The 17,655-nt window shown below is 49.0% G+C and overlaps 1 protein-coding gene across 1 annotated transcript; it reads left to right on the forward strand.

Annotated features, from left to right (window-relative positions):
• Positions 1-79: 79 nt before the first annotated feature.
• On the forward strand, positions 80-17,368 carry LOC107299786 (tetratricopeptide repeat protein 12-like; the record flags this gene model as incomplete). Its single annotated transcript, XM_015829124.1, has 18 exons — positions 80-157; positions 987-1,108; positions 2,166-2,225; positions 2,652-2,723; positions 3,711-3,771; positions 3,974-4,162; positions 4,343-4,412; positions 5,766-5,854; positions 6,715-6,883; positions 7,951-8,043; positions 8,219-8,282; positions 9,384-9,518; positions 10,575-10,679; positions 11,115-11,183; positions 12,288-12,389; positions 14,492-14,591; positions 16,001-16,226; positions 17,217-17,368. Coding segments are annotated over 18 exons (1,880 nt in total), but the record flags the coding sequence as incomplete, so codon positions are not given.
• Positions 17,369-17,655: the final 287 nt, after the last annotated feature.

The following is a 17,655-nucleotide window of genomic DNA, read 5'->3' on the forward strand; positions in this document are numbered from 1 at the left end:
CTTCATATCTCTGTAATTTGACTTTCCTTTTCAAACATCCTTTGGACTGAACCTCTGTCTTTGCTTTGCTGACTTTTAGAGAGCTTCCTGGTGGCTTTAGAGAAGGATGCCCACGAGCGAGCCAGGAGGAGGAAAGAAAATGAAGCCTTGGCAAATGGTGAGGGTTGGGTTGCGTTGGCCTTCAGCAGAAGCAGCTGGAGCTGTTGGCTAGAAAGAAAGTCCTGGGACTTGACCCCCAAGGTTTTGTGGGGCAATTCAAGCCTCCAGCAATTTTGTGGACTGTCAAGAGTTGCTTGATTGATCTCAAGGCATCATTGCAGCTCAGCAGACAGCAGTGAGAGGCTCTTGCAGTTCAACAACACCAGCGGAAATTGACGGTTCTTGGATCGCAAGAGGGTCTACAACAACTCGCTATGGCTAACTCGCCGCCGGACAAAAGTTGTGCTAATATCGAAAAAATAGTGGAATAGAATCATTAAAGAAAGGATGCCAAAGGAGGGACAGAATGAAATGAGAATGACAAAACTTAAAATAGCGTTTTATTTATTTTAAATAATTAAATTGAATTGTTAAATTGTCCCGTGTTGAGTTGGCCATGGCGAGTTGCCCCGTGCCGCCACGAGAGCCTTGATGCTCTCCTCCCACTTTCCAGCCTCCCAACGGAGGGTAACGGCCACAGCCCCATCGGGCAGGGCAGGCTAAGGAACGGGGCCCACACAGACCCAAAGCTACTTTTATTAGAACAGACACAGGAACAGAACCGCGCAAGGCTGAATGAGTGTCCAGCCCCCGCCCCTTTTTTTTAATCTTCCCTGTGGGTTAAGTGGGGTGGGGGTTTCACAAACTGCTTTCTCCAGTCTCCTTTCTCTGATCACTGCGTCAGGAGCAGACCTTCCCTCCCTCTTTGGAGGCCTTTCTCCACACCTACTGCAACAACTTGACTTTTTTTTTTTTAAAAAGCCTTCCGTTATTCCTCTTTCCCGCAGCCCTGAAAGACCAAGGGAACGACGCTTTCAGCAAAGGGGACTACGCTTCAGCTGTGCAAAACTACACAGAAGGCCTGAAGAAGCAAAAGGACGTGCCAGCCTTGTATACCAACCGAGCCCAGGTCAGTGTGCCAGCAGGCATTGGTTTAAGGGGGCGGCCCCTTCCTCCAGGACCTTGGCACCCCAGTTGCCAGCTCCTGCTGGGGGTCCTGCCCTTGGGATGTGGCTGCTGTTCTGCAGCGTCACACAAAGGCCAGCTCGGGACTGCTGATCCCTTTCTCCACGTAGCAGAAGACATCAATTAGAAGTTCCTGTCCAGGGAAAGACAACTCTATCGGTCTGTCCCGATGAAAGGGTTCTCGGCTCTTCCTTTCTCTCAGGGATAGAGAAGACACTGCAGGCTGTTCCCCAGCTCTACATGAAGGCGACTCCTACATCACAGGGAAAATACTTCAGCATCCATAGGCAGAGGCGCCTCTCCTTATCTCTTCCCGTTCCTGCTTTTTTCTCGCCCCTCTGAAGCTCTGCATCAGATGCCTGCAAGCTTCCTTTCCTGAAAAGTGCCCCTCAGGATCCATCCCTTGATCTCTCTCAGCTCCCTTTTACTTGCAAGCTTTCTTTGGAGTGATCCTTTAGGCAGAGGTCATTCTTTAGCTGAAGAATTACAGAAAATTGGGCTACCCTTGTTGTGTGTTCTTTCCCTCAAAATTCTCTCAGCCTCAAAATTCTGCCTGAATCAAGAGGTTTTCCCCTTTACAGAATCAAATCCCACAAATTTGGAGCTCAGAAAAGTGAATCTATAGGAATCCGTGGGTCCAGATTGCCCCTCACCCCGTGAAGAAGAAGAAAAGGCTAATTCCATTGCTTGGCCTCCTCTACAGAAGCTCAGTGAAGCAGGATGAGTTTCCCTGGAGACCTGGACTTGCAGTAGTCTAGCCGCAACCTTCCATCTTATTTCCTCCTAAATACGTTTTTCTGAGAATATTGTAGGAAATTCAACAATCTGAGCCAGCAATACAACCCGTGGCTACTAACTGAAACCAGCCCGCCCAGCTTTTGTGACATCAGCAGTCTGGCTGGTGAATGGCTCAGCTCTTCTGGCAGGAAAGCCCAGGTGGAACGGCTGGCATTTTGAAGGAACAGCAGCAAGTCAACTTAACGTGCTTATTTTTGCATTAGGCCTACATCAAGTTGCGGAAGTACGAGAAAGCCATTAGCGACTGCAACTGGGCGTTGAGGGTAAGACTCGTTCCCTCCTTCCTTCCTTCCCTGCCCTCCGTGAGAGGCACAGAACAGGCCCAGGGAGGGATCTGGGCTCTGAGTGGCAAGGTGGCATCCAGTCAAAACGGCGATAGGCAGGTGGCTTTGGTCTGTATGGTCCTCTGCTAGACAATAAAAAGTAAGCAGTAATTTTCTAAAAGGGCTGAAACACCAAAACTGCTCCCATTGAAGGACCCCCTTTTCACACACACACACACACACACACACACACACACACACACACACAGTGCCCGGCTTCAGCCACGCAACTGTAGCCTCCCCCCCCCATCTTGATATTTTTAACACCCACACCCGCCAGCCAAAATCCCCCGGTGCCATTTTCGCAGCCCTTAATCGGGGACATGGCGATCTGTGAATTTTGCTAAATGATTCTCTTTCCCGCAGTGCGATGAAAAATGCACCAAGGCTCTCTTCCATATGGGAAAGGCCCACCTGGCCAAGGAGCAGTTCCAGCAGGTGAGACCTCACCGGGCTCGGGGTCTGCGCTGCACCGAGTAAATTACAGGTAGTCCCCGATTTATCTCCCCAAATGGGGCTAGAATCTCCCTGGCTAAGCAAGGCGCTTCTTAAGTGAGTCCTGCCACATTGTGGGTTTTTTTGTTTGTTTTTTTGCTCAGTCGTTACGCGAATCATGTGGTCATTAAGCAAATCTGACTTCCCCCCTTTGACTTTGCTTGCCAGACTTTGCTGGCTGGGAAGGTTGCAGGTGCAACCATGTGACCCCCCCCCCAGGGCCAGACACCTGAACCTCGGTCACCTGACCATCGGGATGCTGTGAGGGTCATAAGCCTGAGGACCGGTTACAAGTCACTTTTTTTCAGTGTTGTTGTAATTTGAACACTTGCTAAACAAATGGTTGTAAGTTAGGGACTGCTTCTACTGTCTGAATGTGAGTTTTATTAGCTTGTTCAGATGCTTGTGGGTCTGCATTGTTGTTGAGAAAGGAAAACGAGAAGATTAAAAAGCAGCCCCGAGGAGATAGTCCTTAAGAAACTATGCTCAGAATGCCTTTGCCCATAGCCTGTTGACTAAACTGTTAGCCAGGGGTCTTCAAACTCGGCCCTTTTATGACTGTGGACTTCAACTCCTAGAAGCTGGCAAAGCTGGCTGAGGAATTCTGGGAGCTGAAGTCCACAAGTCATAAAAGGGCCGAGTTTGAAGACCCCTGCTGTTAGCAAACACTTTAATTTTAAACTTCCGGGGACTCCAGTCTTTGGGGGAGAAAAACCAGAGAGAGCATGGCTGAGTCTCAGCTGGCTGGGGGCGCTCAGAAGCGCCTGCGTTTGCAGGATTGTCCTGGGAAGTAAATTGTGAGGCCCAGATTTCAGCAAGAGGGGAGATGCGTTGGTGTTTTGTGCTAGTCATGAGGCCGAGGCTTTTTCTTGGTTGCTCCTCTCTCCGTCTCTTTCTGGTGTTTCTGATGTTTCTTCCTTCTGCTTCCAGGCCAGAGAGTGCTACCTGAAGATTTTAGAAATTGACCCCCAGAAGGAGAAGCTGTGCAAAGGTAAGGCGCCCCAGTCTTCCCGCGTCACCCCGCTGCCCCCGTCCCACTAAGCACCGAAAGACCAAACACAGGCCCTGAAGGACAGGATCGGCAATTGTCCCCTGCGTTGCCTCAAGCCAGGATCACATCATTCACCTTGGTTCATTTCATCCCCTGTTTTCTCCTCTTCCCGCCTGTCAATTCTGCCCTTTCCCACCCTCAGACTGCATACATAAAATAGACCTGGAGGAAAAAAAACTCTGTGAGGAGGAGAGAGCAGAAGCAGATTTCAAGTCTGGGAAACTCACCGCAGTCACCGTGAATGAGATGCTTCAGAAACTCAGCAAGCCGGATCAGGACCCTCTTTATTATGCAGGTGGCATTCGGCTTCTGACGGACCTAGTTCAAGCCTGTGAGTGCCCCGTAGAAGGAGCAGCCCCAGACTGAACCCCCAATTTCCCAGTGTCCCACAAAGGATCTTAACCCAGACACCAGGAAATGCTGCACCCTCAGCTCTTAATCCTGGGTTTCAGCTGCTAGCGAGATATTGCTTACATCTGAATGTCTTCTCCCTTGTCTGAATTCCTTGCAGGCACTGAGCAAACTTTATTTAGGACGAACGGTGGTTTCAGCGTCATCTCCGACAACAAGGTCATAGAACAGTAGGTGCTCTCGTCTGGAGAAGATGGGAGAAGGGGTCTCGTGGCACAGCAGCCCCAAGATGATGGGCAGGAAGCAGAATGGGTTCTGTGGCCTGCAGCAGGGCTGACCAGCCTCGGGCACAGCAGCAGAGTTATACTGAACTGGCCAGGCCAGCAAGGAAAGCAGTGTGGACATCACAAACATCAGATTGTTTGTGGCAATCAGTTCAGAGGTTTGAAAAGTGCCCTCTTAGTCCATCACAAAAAAGATGTTGAGACTCTAGAAAGAGTGTAGAGAAGAGCAACAAAGGTGATTAGGGGGCTGGAGGCTGAAACATAAAAAGAACGGTGGCTGGAATCAGGTATGTCTAGTTTAATGAAGAGAAGGACGAGGGGTGGCACAATAGCTGTCTTCCAATATATCAGGGGCTGCCACAAAGAAGAGGAGGGGGTCAACTTATTTTCCAAAGCACCAGAGGGCAGGACGAGAAGCAATGGATGGAAGCTAATCAAAGAGAGAAGCAACCTAGAACCAAGGAGGAATTTCCTGATAGTTAGAACAATTCATCAGTGGAACAGCTTGCCTGCAGAAGTTGTGGATGCTCCAACACTGGAGGTTTTTAAAAAAGAGACTGGATAGCCATTTGCCTGAAATGATATAGGGTTTCCTGCCTGAGCAAGGGGTCGGACTAGAAGACCTCCAAGGTCCCTTCCGGCTCCTATTCTATTCTATTCTATTCTATTCTATTCTAGTCTAGTCTAGTCTAGTCTAGTCTAGTCTAGTCTATTCTATTCTATTCTATTCTACCTGGGGCAATTTAAGGCCAAGCTGAGGAATGATCCTGTGTGTTTTCTTTCTCTGAGGAGCAGCCCACATAACTCTTTCAAAGGTTGAGGAGAGGAGGGGGGGAGAACTGTTACACTGGAGAGATCTTTTCCTACTCCAAGCCTCCCTCCAGAAGAAAAATCTCTTCCCATATTTCCCATGTGCTTTTCCTTACCAAGGAGGGGAATGTTATTTATTTGAAACTGGCAAGAGAAATCTTTCTTTCCCACCTCTGCTGACAGATGCTCAGTTTGTCAGTAAGGGTATAATTTGGCATCATTATTCATTTATTCCATTATTTCAGTCTTAAGTCTTCCTTGGGAGGGAGGGAAGGTTTTGCCATGAAGGGGGAACTCACGGCCAGGCGTGGCAGCTGTTTATTTTTCTCTGCCCAACACCCGGCTTGGTCTCTTGCAAGGCTGAAAGGCTCTTTCAAAGCGTCCAGATTAGAGGCCAAATCCAGAGCTCGTATTTTGTTATCCCGGGAAGACAAGCAATTCTGCAGAAAGGAGTTGGCCCTTCGTTTAATCAGCCCCTTTCTTCTCCAGGGTCCTCGGTGCCAAGATCAGCTCGCCTGCCGAACTGGAGCTGGTTCGCTCCCTGCTTCTCCTCTGGCAAGCCGTCTGCAAAGGGAACGGTAATCTGTGCCAGTCCTTCCTCCTGGGGTGCTGATTTTGACTCCATCCATCTTTCCGGGGAGGGCAGCTCTGCTCTTTCGGGCACAAATCCTGCTGAGACCTTGGCAAGCACCAAAGAGTTACAGATCAAAGGTCTCCGCTGCAAGGACAGCATTAGCACAAACCTGTGGATTGCTCCACACCACCTTCCTGTGTGGGTGGCAAATCACTTTCCCATTTACTTCGGTTTCTCATAGAGGCTTCACAACTTGGCTTTTGTGTCTGTCTGTCTCTCTGACCTTGGGTTCTTCTCAGTCAACCTTTTCACTGAATAATGCCAGCATTCCTCCGGCAAGATCCCTCTTCCTTCACAAGAATTTTATTTGCCTTACCAAGATCCAGGGTCTTTATGCCTGTAAAGATTGTAGCTATGTGGGGGAGCCATTGTGGCTTCTGTTGAGTGTCAAGCCTGTCTGGGGGAAGGGTCCCCTTAGGCCCTCTGAAGGAACCAGCAATCTGGGGAAAGGAAGTGGGTTGGATAAAGGAGACTAGCTTAGTTTCTTGGGCATGCTGATGTCCAAATTTGCCTCAATCCAGATCACTAAGTGAGACATGGATTGCTTTTCCCACCTCTGCGTGAGACATAATTTGCCCTTCAGAGGGGTGAGCAAGTCAGATGTTTAGATTCTGCAGACAGAATGCTCCTTTTTTTTCCATCGCTCCTGGAGATAGACGGATCTCCTCACTGGGGCACAAAAAGACGCTCCAGCGGTCGCACATTTTGGAGAAGGCAGAGGTGACTAGGAGAAGGACTTGCAGAGCGTTTGGTGCAGCCCTCTGGCTGAAACTTTCTTCCGGCTTTGCTTCCTTCTCACCCCAGAGGAGAACCAGCGGCTGCTTCTAACTCATCCCGATGTGAATGCGCAGCTTCCCGCTTTGCTGTGCTCGGAGGCGCCTGAAGTCCAGGAACAGTGCATGGCTCTGCTGTCTCTCTTCGCGGAGACTGAGCACGGGAGGATCCTCCTAGTCAGACATCTGAACACCACCAAGTAAATTGCACAGAGTTACAATATGGCTGCCCTCCCCCACTCCTCTGCGACCCAACTGGGTCTTCCTGCTGAAGCAGAGAGAAGCTCCTGACCGCCTCAGAAACTTACTGAGGCTCTTGCTGGCTGGCTGGCATAATGAGCAGAGCCCCTTAACGTTGGCAACGTTGGACACCCCTGCTCTAAATGGAAAGCTGGGATATACCATATACCTGGCTGGGGCATTCTGGGAGTTGAAGTCCACAGGTCTTAAAATTTGCTAAGGTTGGACGTCCCCTCCGTAGAGAGTAGTGGAGCTGACAGAGACTCAGAAGACCTTGATTGAAAGGTCTGAGCCTGGCTGGTTGGGGAATTCTGGGAGTTAAAATCTACAAGACTTAAAGTTGCCAAGGTTGGACAGTCCTGATTTAGAGCTTCTATCATTTTTTAAATATCCTTCTGAGTTAGCAAGAATCTGTCCACATCATGGGAAATTAAGATAATTCTGAGGACCCCAGAAATACTGCCCTTTGAAAAACTTTTGAACATACTGTACATTTCATGATGAAGAGGAACATTATGCAATGATTATATCATCAAGGTCTTTAAAAAAAAAAAAAACCTACAGGGGTTGTTTCTAATGCTGCCAGCAAGTATTTTCATGAGTCAGTCTCCTTTTGCCCAATTCTGTGGAAAAGCCTGCAGCTGATATCATTTATCGGTGGAACCCAGTGAATTTCTACTCTTTAACACACTCCTCTCCAATTCCCCCAGTGGTGAACTTAAAGGCCAGTTGGCATCACTCAGAAGGCATCAGAGCCATTTTGCTTCTTCTCCTGGGGGGCCAAAAATTGTTGTTTTCTACAATTAAAGTTGTTTTCTACAATTTCTGCTCAGAGTAGTGCTCACTAAGTGCTAGTGAAGCCATCCAAATTGTATTCCGCATAATTCATGGAACACTATAGCTTTTGCTCCCTGGTGCAAGGTTTTCTGGGTACAAACTGATAACTATCCTTAAATTGTACTCTGGCCAATTTATTGGAATTGTAGATCTCCTGTAGACCCCAGAGAACATGGCTTTCCTTTTCCAGGTGGCTGCAGACATTGATATCCTTAGTTAAAGTTGCTGACAGCAGAGCTGACAGCGCAATGAATTTGCTGACCCACTTAATCCTGGAAGAAAAGTGAGTGGCATTCTCCAGCTCCTCTGTGTCCAGGTTTGAGGCTTAATAGAATTCTGATTTGGGTATAAAATGGTAAATGGTGTCTACAAGGCAAGATTTAACTCTTGGATGGCCACCTCGGTCTCTTGAAGACCAGAACTCAAAGTCTTAACTCTCCGTCTTACTTTGCTTACAGCTTCAAAATCCAGTGCCGTATTAAACTGTCCACAGAGGCCTTGCCAATCTTTTCTCAATTGCTGGTAAGCAAACCTTTTTTCTTCCTGATGTTTGTACTCCCAAGTTCTGTTTCTCAGCGTTGACTCATTGATAGCCCCAGGAACCAGGTTGGCAGGACCCAGCACTAAAAATAGATGGAAGTTTTATGAAAAAGAATAACAGGAACTTTAGGTGTTTGCTGGACCGCCCCACCCCCTTCAATCCCAGAATTGCTGTGATGAGTTGAAAGGGCGCTAGTGATGACATCCCTTTCCCCATCTTGAATCGTCTGGAACTTGGATCGTCTTAGCCCAGTGATGGTGAAGCTTTTAGAGACTGAGTGCCCAAAAACTGCCCCGCCCCCATCCTGTCCCGGCTCCGCCCCTGCTCCACCCACCCCTGTCCCAGCCTGCCTGCCCTCCGCCCGCCCACAGGGCCACCCACCGCAGATCGCCCAGACGGCCGTCATGGCAGCGCCATGGCAGCCATGCCTTCCGCCTGCGCCCTGCAGCATCAACTGTGCGTGATGGGGTGCGAGGGCAGAGTCTTGTCCCTGCTGCCCAGCTGCCATGTCCTTGGCTGTGCTGCTCCGTGTGGGCCACCCTTGGGGGTGACTCTCCTCTGGGGGGACTGGTGATGAGGGGGCCGTGGGGGGAGGTGGGACTGGGGTGACAGCGCACGTGCCCAGAGAGAGGGCTCTGAGTGCCACCTCTGGCACGTGTGCCATAGGTTCGCCACCACTGTCTTAGCTGATCTCCTTCTGCAGGAGGTTGCAAATAGGACCCCGAGTGCCCAGCTACAGATGATTTACAGAAGATTTACCTGCCTTCGGGTTTCTTTCCCCGAAAAGCAGCTCAGAATCCATTTCAACGTCTACTTCGAGCCCCTGAAAGATTTTCCCATCATTCTTCCTTTTCCCCTATTTTTTTTTTCATTTTGTTTTATTGGTTTTGTTTTTCCTGTTGATATCTCAACACCACCTGACAGAAATCCGACTGTTCTCTAAACGTGAACATTTTTGAGCATTCTAGAAAACTAGATCAATTAGATGGAATGTTTTGAACATTGCAGCTGCCTGTGGTTTCAGACTCGACTGGGTCTCTCGCTGGGGGCCCCCAGTGAAGCTGTTCTTCTTTTCTCTCAAGAGCTCTTCCAAGCCATTGAAGGAGACGGTCCTTAGCCAGTGCATTGCCCTCATGGGAGACCTCTGCTCAGACGTGGTCATCCGGATGCAGATGACCGAAAATCAGGAATGCTGGCAAGCTTGCTTGAGCTTCGTGGTACGTCTCGCCATTTGCTGCGGCCGGTTTATTGTCCATTCGGTTGCTTCCTCCTTTCATGCCCGCCTGTCTCCTTTCTGTTCCATTAGCCAGTGGGAAGTGGGAAGCTCAGCTGACAAATAAACCCCCTTGAGTCATAGCTTCTTCTTCTTTTTTTGCCATAAGGCAGAAGTGACTGTTTGTTGCCATCTGGCCCTTCTCTAACCACGTCAATCCTCACTGCTCTGGATTTGCTTTGCTCTTACGAACTGAAGGGTTCCCTTAAGGTGGCCTTGATTTCAGTCAGAGTGTTTTGGCCAACAAGTTAGTCCATCCCTCAACAATCAACTGGCTGCCAATCTCTAGAATTTCTGACTAAGTGTCAGGTCTGCCATCTTCGGCTTGGCACCTTGCTGGCATCCTGCCATCAAAGGCTAGGAGGGAGGAGGGGAGACATGGGGGGGAACAGTGGGGCAATCAACCTTCATGTGTATGTGATGGGAAATCGGGAGGGGGGAATGACAGCTTGACGAAGAGAAGGAGAGCTTGGAACCAGTTTGTGCCGGCACCCAAGGCCAGGCACCCTGAGGAAGAATGTGAATTACCCTAAACATCCCAGCATTCTCAAAACACTTAGGCAGACTCTTATTGGCTGAAGATGGACTGGTCAGGAGGGGGGGAGGGCTGGGATGCAGGGAAACTTTCTGTATCTTTTGAGTGTGGGAAATTTAGTTCTAGCCTGACTCTACTGCAACCAACATCTTTTAGTAAAAGAACCTGTCACTTCAACCAAATGGAGTCGAGGGTCTTTCTTTCCTAAGGGATCGGGCTGGGGCAGGCCTGACACCAAGAAAGAGACCCCAATCCAGGTCTCGCTGGACACGCCAGCATCTATTGCTTCTTTACCAATAATGACCTTGGGGTTCCCTGGGAGAGAACCTTCCTAGTGAGGTGTCTTTGATCAGGAGATGCTACCAAGGGATTAAGGGATGGTAGAGCAGAAGGGAATTCATCAATTTTGGAGCATCCAAGGGATTGGCTGATCTTGTGACGAGGTTGTGTTTTCTGCTTCTGTAGAATCAATGCTGGACCGAAAACAGCATCGCCAGATATCCCGAGTGTTTGCATGCAGTCCTAGGCCTAATGATGAACCTCTCCCTGGAACCCAACTCAGTCATCGAGGTGATTTATAAATCTGCATCGCTTTATGGCCTCAGAACCTCTGGGATTCTCATCTGATCTACCTCCTCTTTCCATGCCATTCAATCCTTGGGGGGGAGGGGCTCCTTTGAGGAATTCTGAGCTGGGAGGACGTCCTCTTTGACCTGGGCAGGCCCGGGGGGGGTGGTGTTCAGGGAGTTACACATTGCCCCTTTATCCACATCACATTCCCGTGGGATAAGGTGGGTTGTGAAAGAGCGGGGGGGTTGAGTCAACCTTCTGCCCCCCCCTGCAAGCTTTGGGTTTGAGCAGGTCTCAGCCCAGCTTGGTCCTCCTGCTTCTGTCTGTTCTTCTGTCCAAGGAAGACCACCGATTTTGTGTTTGCCCTCCAGAGTCTTAATTAAGCTGCGGTTCTGCCCTTTGCACACTGGCATTCTAACCCGATGGTTGTTTCAGGAACTTGCAGAGGAAATCTGTGACATGTGTATGTCTCTCTTCAACAGTCCAGACGGGAGGATCATCACAGTGAGTGTTAGAACACAGAACATCGAACAAGAGAGCTGGAAGGGACCTTGGAGGTCCTCCAGTCCAACCCCACCCACCCCTCGCCCAAGCAGGAGACCTTACGCTAAAGGTGAAGAGTCCCAATCTTTGGGCTTATTGACGACTAGATCCTTCTGGGATTTGCCTTTCCGTCCTCACCTTTCATTCCCAGTACAAATGTCACTCCTGGTTATTGGTTTATTGGTTTATTGGTTTATTTATTTCCCTTTATTGGATGTCTGTAAGATAGAAGCTGCCAGAATTAATCGAACCGAAAGTACTTTTCTTATCAGCTTCCTACTGATTCCTCTCCTCTAATTGTCTTTGTTGCCCACCCAACCCGGTGTCTTTTTCAGACCCCCTCCATAACTGCCACCCTTAATTCCCTTTACACCTTACACTTCATACCAGCATGGCTCAGCTTGGAAACCTCTCCCTGTCTCCTCAGCATGGCTGGCTCAGGAATTCTGGGAGTTGAAGTCCACGAGTCATAAAAGAGCCAAGGTTGCCTACCCCTGACCTTGCCCCAGTCAGCTCAATCTACAGTCAGTCCCAGAACGTCTGTTGCTAGCCAGGCGGCGAGTCGTGCCAGATTTCACAACCTTTTTTGCCCTGGTTATTGAGTGAGTCACGGAAGCCAGGAAGCAAAACTGACTTCCCCCATTGACTTTGTTTTGTCTGAAGCCAACTGGGAAAGTGCCAAAGGGTGGTCACGTGACCCAGGGATGCTGCCAGTTAGCCAAGCGCCCAGTTTTCGATCACGTGACCAACGGGATGCTGCTGTGGTTGTAAGCCTGAGGATCAGTCATAAGTCTCTTGTTTCAGAGCCAGTGTAATTTCAAATGGCTGCTGCATAAATGGTTGTAAGTCAGCGATTGCCTGCATTGGTGTCAGGATCCCATGGTGCTGCACTCTGCTCCTTCTTTGAACCTGGAAAAAGCAAGATGGCAACCAGCTGGGCGGGTTCCTGGGCCGTTGACATGACCAGCCCAGGAAGCAGATAAGGCAACTTGATAACTCGCTTGGAGAAACAACCACCCAGCCCCTTTCCCTGTGGGGCTCCATCTCTCTTCTATTTTCTCTAAGAGAGCCGTGGGGCTTTTGAGTCACGTCCTGCCGGCAAGTCTGGTGGCTCTGGAAGAAGCTGTGAGACAAGACGTGGTGAGGAAAGCGATCCGATTCCTGAAGGTAATTTGCCGTCTCCGATGGCTCTTCCTATTTTAGAGCCATTGTTTCCGTCCCAGTGGCCTTGAAATGCTTCTGCCCAGCGCACGAGCAGACAACTCCGTTGTTCCCATGCCAGAGGCATGGAGTGTGAAGGCCCAATTGGCTTGTTTTCCATCTTCCCTGGTGTTATACAGGGAGTCAAGTTGCACATTGCAGATTTTACCTGTTCTGATCCTCTGCAGTGTTCATCCTTTCAGCTAAATTCAGCAGAATCAAACAGAAGGAGCCTCTGGCTGAGTCTTTCTATGGGGTCCTTGGTGCTCTCTGAGCTGGGTTGTTTCCTTGAAACATTTCATGACCCAACTAGGTAACATCATCAATGCTAGAAGGGAGGGGGTTTGCAGAGTGGAGGAGGAAGACGATGACTGTGGGGTCCTTGGTGCTCTCTGAGCTTGGTTGTTTTCTTGAAGATGTTTCATTACCCAACAAGGGAACATCATCAGTGCTAGGAGGATTTGTAGAAAGGAGGAGGAGGAGGAGGACTGTGGGGTCCCTGGTGCTCTCTGAGCTGGGTTATTTCCTTGCAGACATTTCATGACCCAACTAGGGAACACCATCAGTGCTAAAAGGGAGTGGGATTATATTCTCTTTTATATTCGTGGTAGTTCCTTGATTAGTCTGTTGTTTACTGCTTAGTTGTTGTTCTGGTATTGATCTTGGTGTTAACCTCTGCTCATCCTGGTGTGGAATGCTGGTGAGGAGGTGTTTTGGTCTTTTTATTTCTTCTTCTTTTGGCTTGTAGATTGTCTTTTTTGAATGGTATGTAGATGTGGTTTATCTCTATGTGCCTGTTGATGGCTGCTTTGTCTGAGTGCCCAACTTCCAGAAATTCTCCAGAATGCTTTTGGACTTGGCTTAGTCTAGGATGATGACAGTTTTCCGGTTGAAACTATTGCTTAGTCTGTCCATGTAGTGAGCAATCTTCCGACTGCTACTTGGTGTTCATAGATACACTTGACCCGTCTTCTACTTGTTTGTCCTACACAGTGGCTGTTACAGTTTTTCTCATTGTCCGGGTCAAAACAGAAGAACATGACTGTGTCCCTTAACGTATCTTGAGATCAGTAGCAGCTTCCCAAACATGTTCTTACCACCTCCTGCTTCCAAGGTCTTTTAGCTGGAGATGCCAGGGGGTATGTTCTGCCAATGTCGTGAGCCCTACTTCCCTCTCTGCCTTGGGGCAGAGATGACCTTCTCCTCAGAGACCCAGCCATCCCCTGAGCCCTCCATCAGCTCACGGTGACGAACTCCGCAAGCCAGCGGTGCAGAACAGAGCGGCCTGTTCCCTCCCTGCATCTTTCATGCGCTCTTGGCTCCTGAACAGGTTTTCCTTCCTCAGCTGTTTCGCCAAAGAATCAGACACCGATGGACGGTCAGAGTAAATACCCAGGCGGTAGATGCAAAGGGGCGCCTGGCACATCAGAGCAGCAGTAAGAAGAACATCCCAGTTCCACATTCACACACTGCCCGAGGCAGAGCGCTGGAAGAGAAAAATGGGGTGGAAAAGAACAGCAAATGTGGAATAGATGCTTTTGGAGTCTTCGGGGAGAGGAGAAATGTGATGCAGGCTGGTTTTGCAGTGTTAGGAATGCTGCTAGGTACAGGTAGCTACTGTCCCATTAAGCACCTAATCCAGTGTTTTGCAAACTTGGCTGCTTGAAGATGTGTGGACTTCAACTCCCAGAATTCCCCAGCCAGAATTCCCAAAGCTGGCTGGGGAATTCTGGGCGTCGAAGTCCACACATCTTCAAGCAGCTAAGTTTGCAAAACACTGACTTGATCCCTACCTAGCATTAATTTGTTTCATCTCCAGAACAGAGAAATACCTGCACAGCATCAGACCCTGGGTGGGTCTCAGCTCATGAAGCTGATTTTTCTCATGGGCCAGCTCCTTCTCCCTACAGATGCTTAGAACTTGCAACATTAAAAGTCTCCAGAGACCTAAAACGTGAAGTTCTTGTTTCTGCAGTATAGGGTTTCTGGAGACAAGTCTCTGCTTTTGATATGTGTGTGTGTGTGTGTGTGTGTGTGTGTGTGTGTGTCTTTTCCTGTCTCCAATCTAGGCTGGTGGGCAAACCACGACTGGTTATGCCATGAAGGTCCTTGCCATTTGTGCCAAGAATAGTCGGCTGGCTCTGACGCAGATTGTGAAACTGGATAAGAGTAAGTGCCGCTGCCTTCTACTCAATCTAGGACAGTGTTGTTCAAACTGGGCAACTTTCAGAGATACGGACTTCAACTCCCAGAATTCCCCAGCCAGCATGGTTGGCTGGGGAGTTCTGGGAGTTGAAGTCCACCCTTCTTAAAGTTGCTAAAGTTGAGCAACCACCCCAGAAATGCCAGAGAAACCAAGTGATAGGGTGGCCTCTGGAGCACGTTCCTCCCTTTCTTAAAAAATAGCTTTGTGGGGCAGAACCTGCCCTGGTCTTGAACGATCAGAGGCCATCCTGTATTCCTTTGAGGCATCCTCCCAGTTCCAGCTCGCTTAGAGAAATAGGACTGCTGGCCAAAAAGGATCTTCCTTTAGAGCAGTTTTTCTCAGCTGAGGTTCCACAAGAAGGCACGATTGCAAAAATAAAACATACATTTTTTTTGTAACTGTGTACACCATGCAGTTCTAGTGCTCACAGCCCTGGGAATTCAGCCATCAGCCTGCCTGCTGTTGTAAAACACGGATAGGTTGGAATTGTATCATTACGTTTTTATATGTTTTGTTCCTCGAGAGCCGAAAACTATTTCAAGGCTTCCTCTGCGATAAAATTGGTTGCAAAATTCTGTGGCTGCCTGAGAAAAAGGTGCTTCCTGAGGGTTGGGACACCTTCGGAGGGTGAGCAGGAGCTTCAGATTACAGAGGGAGAAAAAGGGGAAAACCCTGGGATTTTGCTGGCTTCTCCTTTTGAAGAAACCCTCCCTTTTCCTGGCAATAAGACTCACGGGTGCAAGAAGACCCAGAGACACCCTGAACAAATGGGGCTATCCGGTGGCTTCTGCCCTTTGCGATTGTGGTGACATACAGACAACAACACATACATCTATGCCTGCCCTTTGTGTCCCCATTGTACACTTGCCGACCTCACGGCAGCCTATCAGAATGCAATGAATGTTTCTGGGCAAGATTTGTTTCACTTGTACGTATTTTAACCTTGCATTTTATATTTTAAATTTTATGTTGTAGAGAATGCCTTATTTTAATTGCGATGCTTCTGACACGGATAAAGAAACAGGAGGACTCTTTCTGGAAAGCTCCAGTGGCTCTGTTCTCCAGCCAAAACCTTTATTTCTTTTTAGTCCTGGTGCCAGTTGGCTTCCTGGCCCTCTAATCATCCCGCAGCCTCCTTCCTCTGGGTGCTGCTGGAGGCTGTTGACCTCCTTGTTGGTTGGTTCACAGGTTGTCTTTTCCGAGAGGGAGAGTTTAATTGGCATGGCCTCCCCCTCCCCATCCGGAGAATTGAGCCATTCCTCCCTCCATCTTGCCTTTCCACAAATCCCTTTGGCACTGAGGGAATTAGCCTTCCATTTTAGCTTTCGCTCCTCCCAGGATCTTATTTGGCCTTGTTTGGTCTCTCCCCCAGAATGCAGCCTGTTGCTGAAGCTTCTGTCCTGGCCGAACGAGGGGGTGGCAGGCAACGCTGCTTTCTGCCTGGAGAAATGTCTGGAGGTGCCTGGCACAGCCACCAATTTGCTGGACACGGATGTGGTCAGAATCCTCTTGAGAGTCACCACAAGGAGTGCCCAAAGGGCTTCCGTGCAAGACAATGCAGCCATCGCCTTAGGGAAGCTCTGCGCAGCTGATGCCAGGCGAGTCTTCTTCTGAGTGGCCTGGCCAGGAATTGGCCCCTCCCTTTGTGTTTCTGAGAACCTTTATGGATGGACTCAAATCCTCCCCCCCCCATCTTGAAGCTTCCAAAAAATTTCTTTGGTATCTTCTGGAACTCCCCCTGGTGTGTGGTGTGAGACAGAAGTTGGGATAGTGGTGGGGGGTGCATATCTTCATTTGTGAGAAGTTCTTCATTCTCTGGAGAGGTTCTCCTGTTAGGTGGCTTCCTCGTCACTTTGATGGTCTCTCTAAACCAGACTTGGAGAGAGTGGCCAAGGCTGTGGTGCCAGCTTCCCTCAACCCTAGGAGGTCTCGAGAATTTGCTTTGGGGTAAAGTTATGTAAGATCGGAGCTGGAAGATTGCTTGGCTGTGATCCAAACGGGGTTGGTAGAATCCTGCTGATAGAATCAGTTGGGTTTTCCATCTGCAGTCAGTGTAAAGAAGGCGGGCATCCTCTTTGGACCAAGGGAATCAGCCAAACCTAGAAGAATTTCACCTATTAAATGGAAGGACCTCAGCTTGATGGTCCTTCCGTCCCCCAAGCCAGGGGATACCTGAGCAAGGTATTTGTGCTCACCTTTGGCATTTAAACGCACCCTGTTTGAATTGGGGTAGATTTCCTTACATGCAGAAGGACCGAGGTACTTTAACGTATTTGGAAAGAGAAAGGCTACATAAGGATACCCAGAAAAAGTGAAGTTCTGCCTAAATGAGGCCAGGTTCCAGAACAATGGTTCTGAGAACATGAAGTCACCAATTTTGGGGGGAAATGAAGTCCTCCCCTCAGACTGAAATATGTCCCATGTTGTCCTTCTGGGATAGAATGTGAAGAAATGTCATTGCCATCTTCTGCTTGCCGACAAATCTTGTTGACCGCCACACATAATTTTCTTTTGAAGCTGCTGCCTTCAGCTCTTTCTTGCCAGCATCTTTTATATCTGGTTTTGCTGTCTCTCTGTGGTCTTTGCAGGCACACCAGCCGGCTGCGGGAGCTGAACGGAATGGCGGCCCTGAGCGCTTCCGTCAGGAAGATGCAAGGCTATTAGGGTGCCAGCAGATGGTCCAGAGAGGGTTTCTGTGGGCAGCCCTGTCTCGGGTTGGAATTGTGCTTTCTTTTTACAATAAAGAGGATTAAAAACGGGGTGGGGCAGGGGGAGAGAGAGGGTCATAAAAATATCAAATATAATAAATTGCTTGGAACAGTGCCTGGATTAAAGTGTTTTCCTGTGTCTGTTCCTAAAAATGCAGCAGCAATTCTAGGAACCTGTTCCTTATCCAGGTAGGAATTGTCACTTTCCAAAGGAGCCTATTTAAAAATTAGGGAGAAGAGGTTACTTGAGATAGGGCCATCACACAGACCCAGTCCAGCTGGATCCCTTGGGATCTGAGTATTTGGGGATCTTTTTTCA

The sequence above is a fragment of the Protobothrops mucrosquamatus genome, unplaced genomic scaffold (genome assembly GCF_001527695.2).
Source record: "Protobothrops mucrosquamatus isolate PMUCROS unplaced genomic scaffold, P.Mucros_1.0 scaffold5468, whole genome shotgun sequence".
Classification (NCBI taxonomy): domain Eukaryota; kingdom Metazoa; phylum Chordata; class Lepidosauria; order Squamata; family Viperidae; genus Protobothrops; species Protobothrops mucrosquamatus.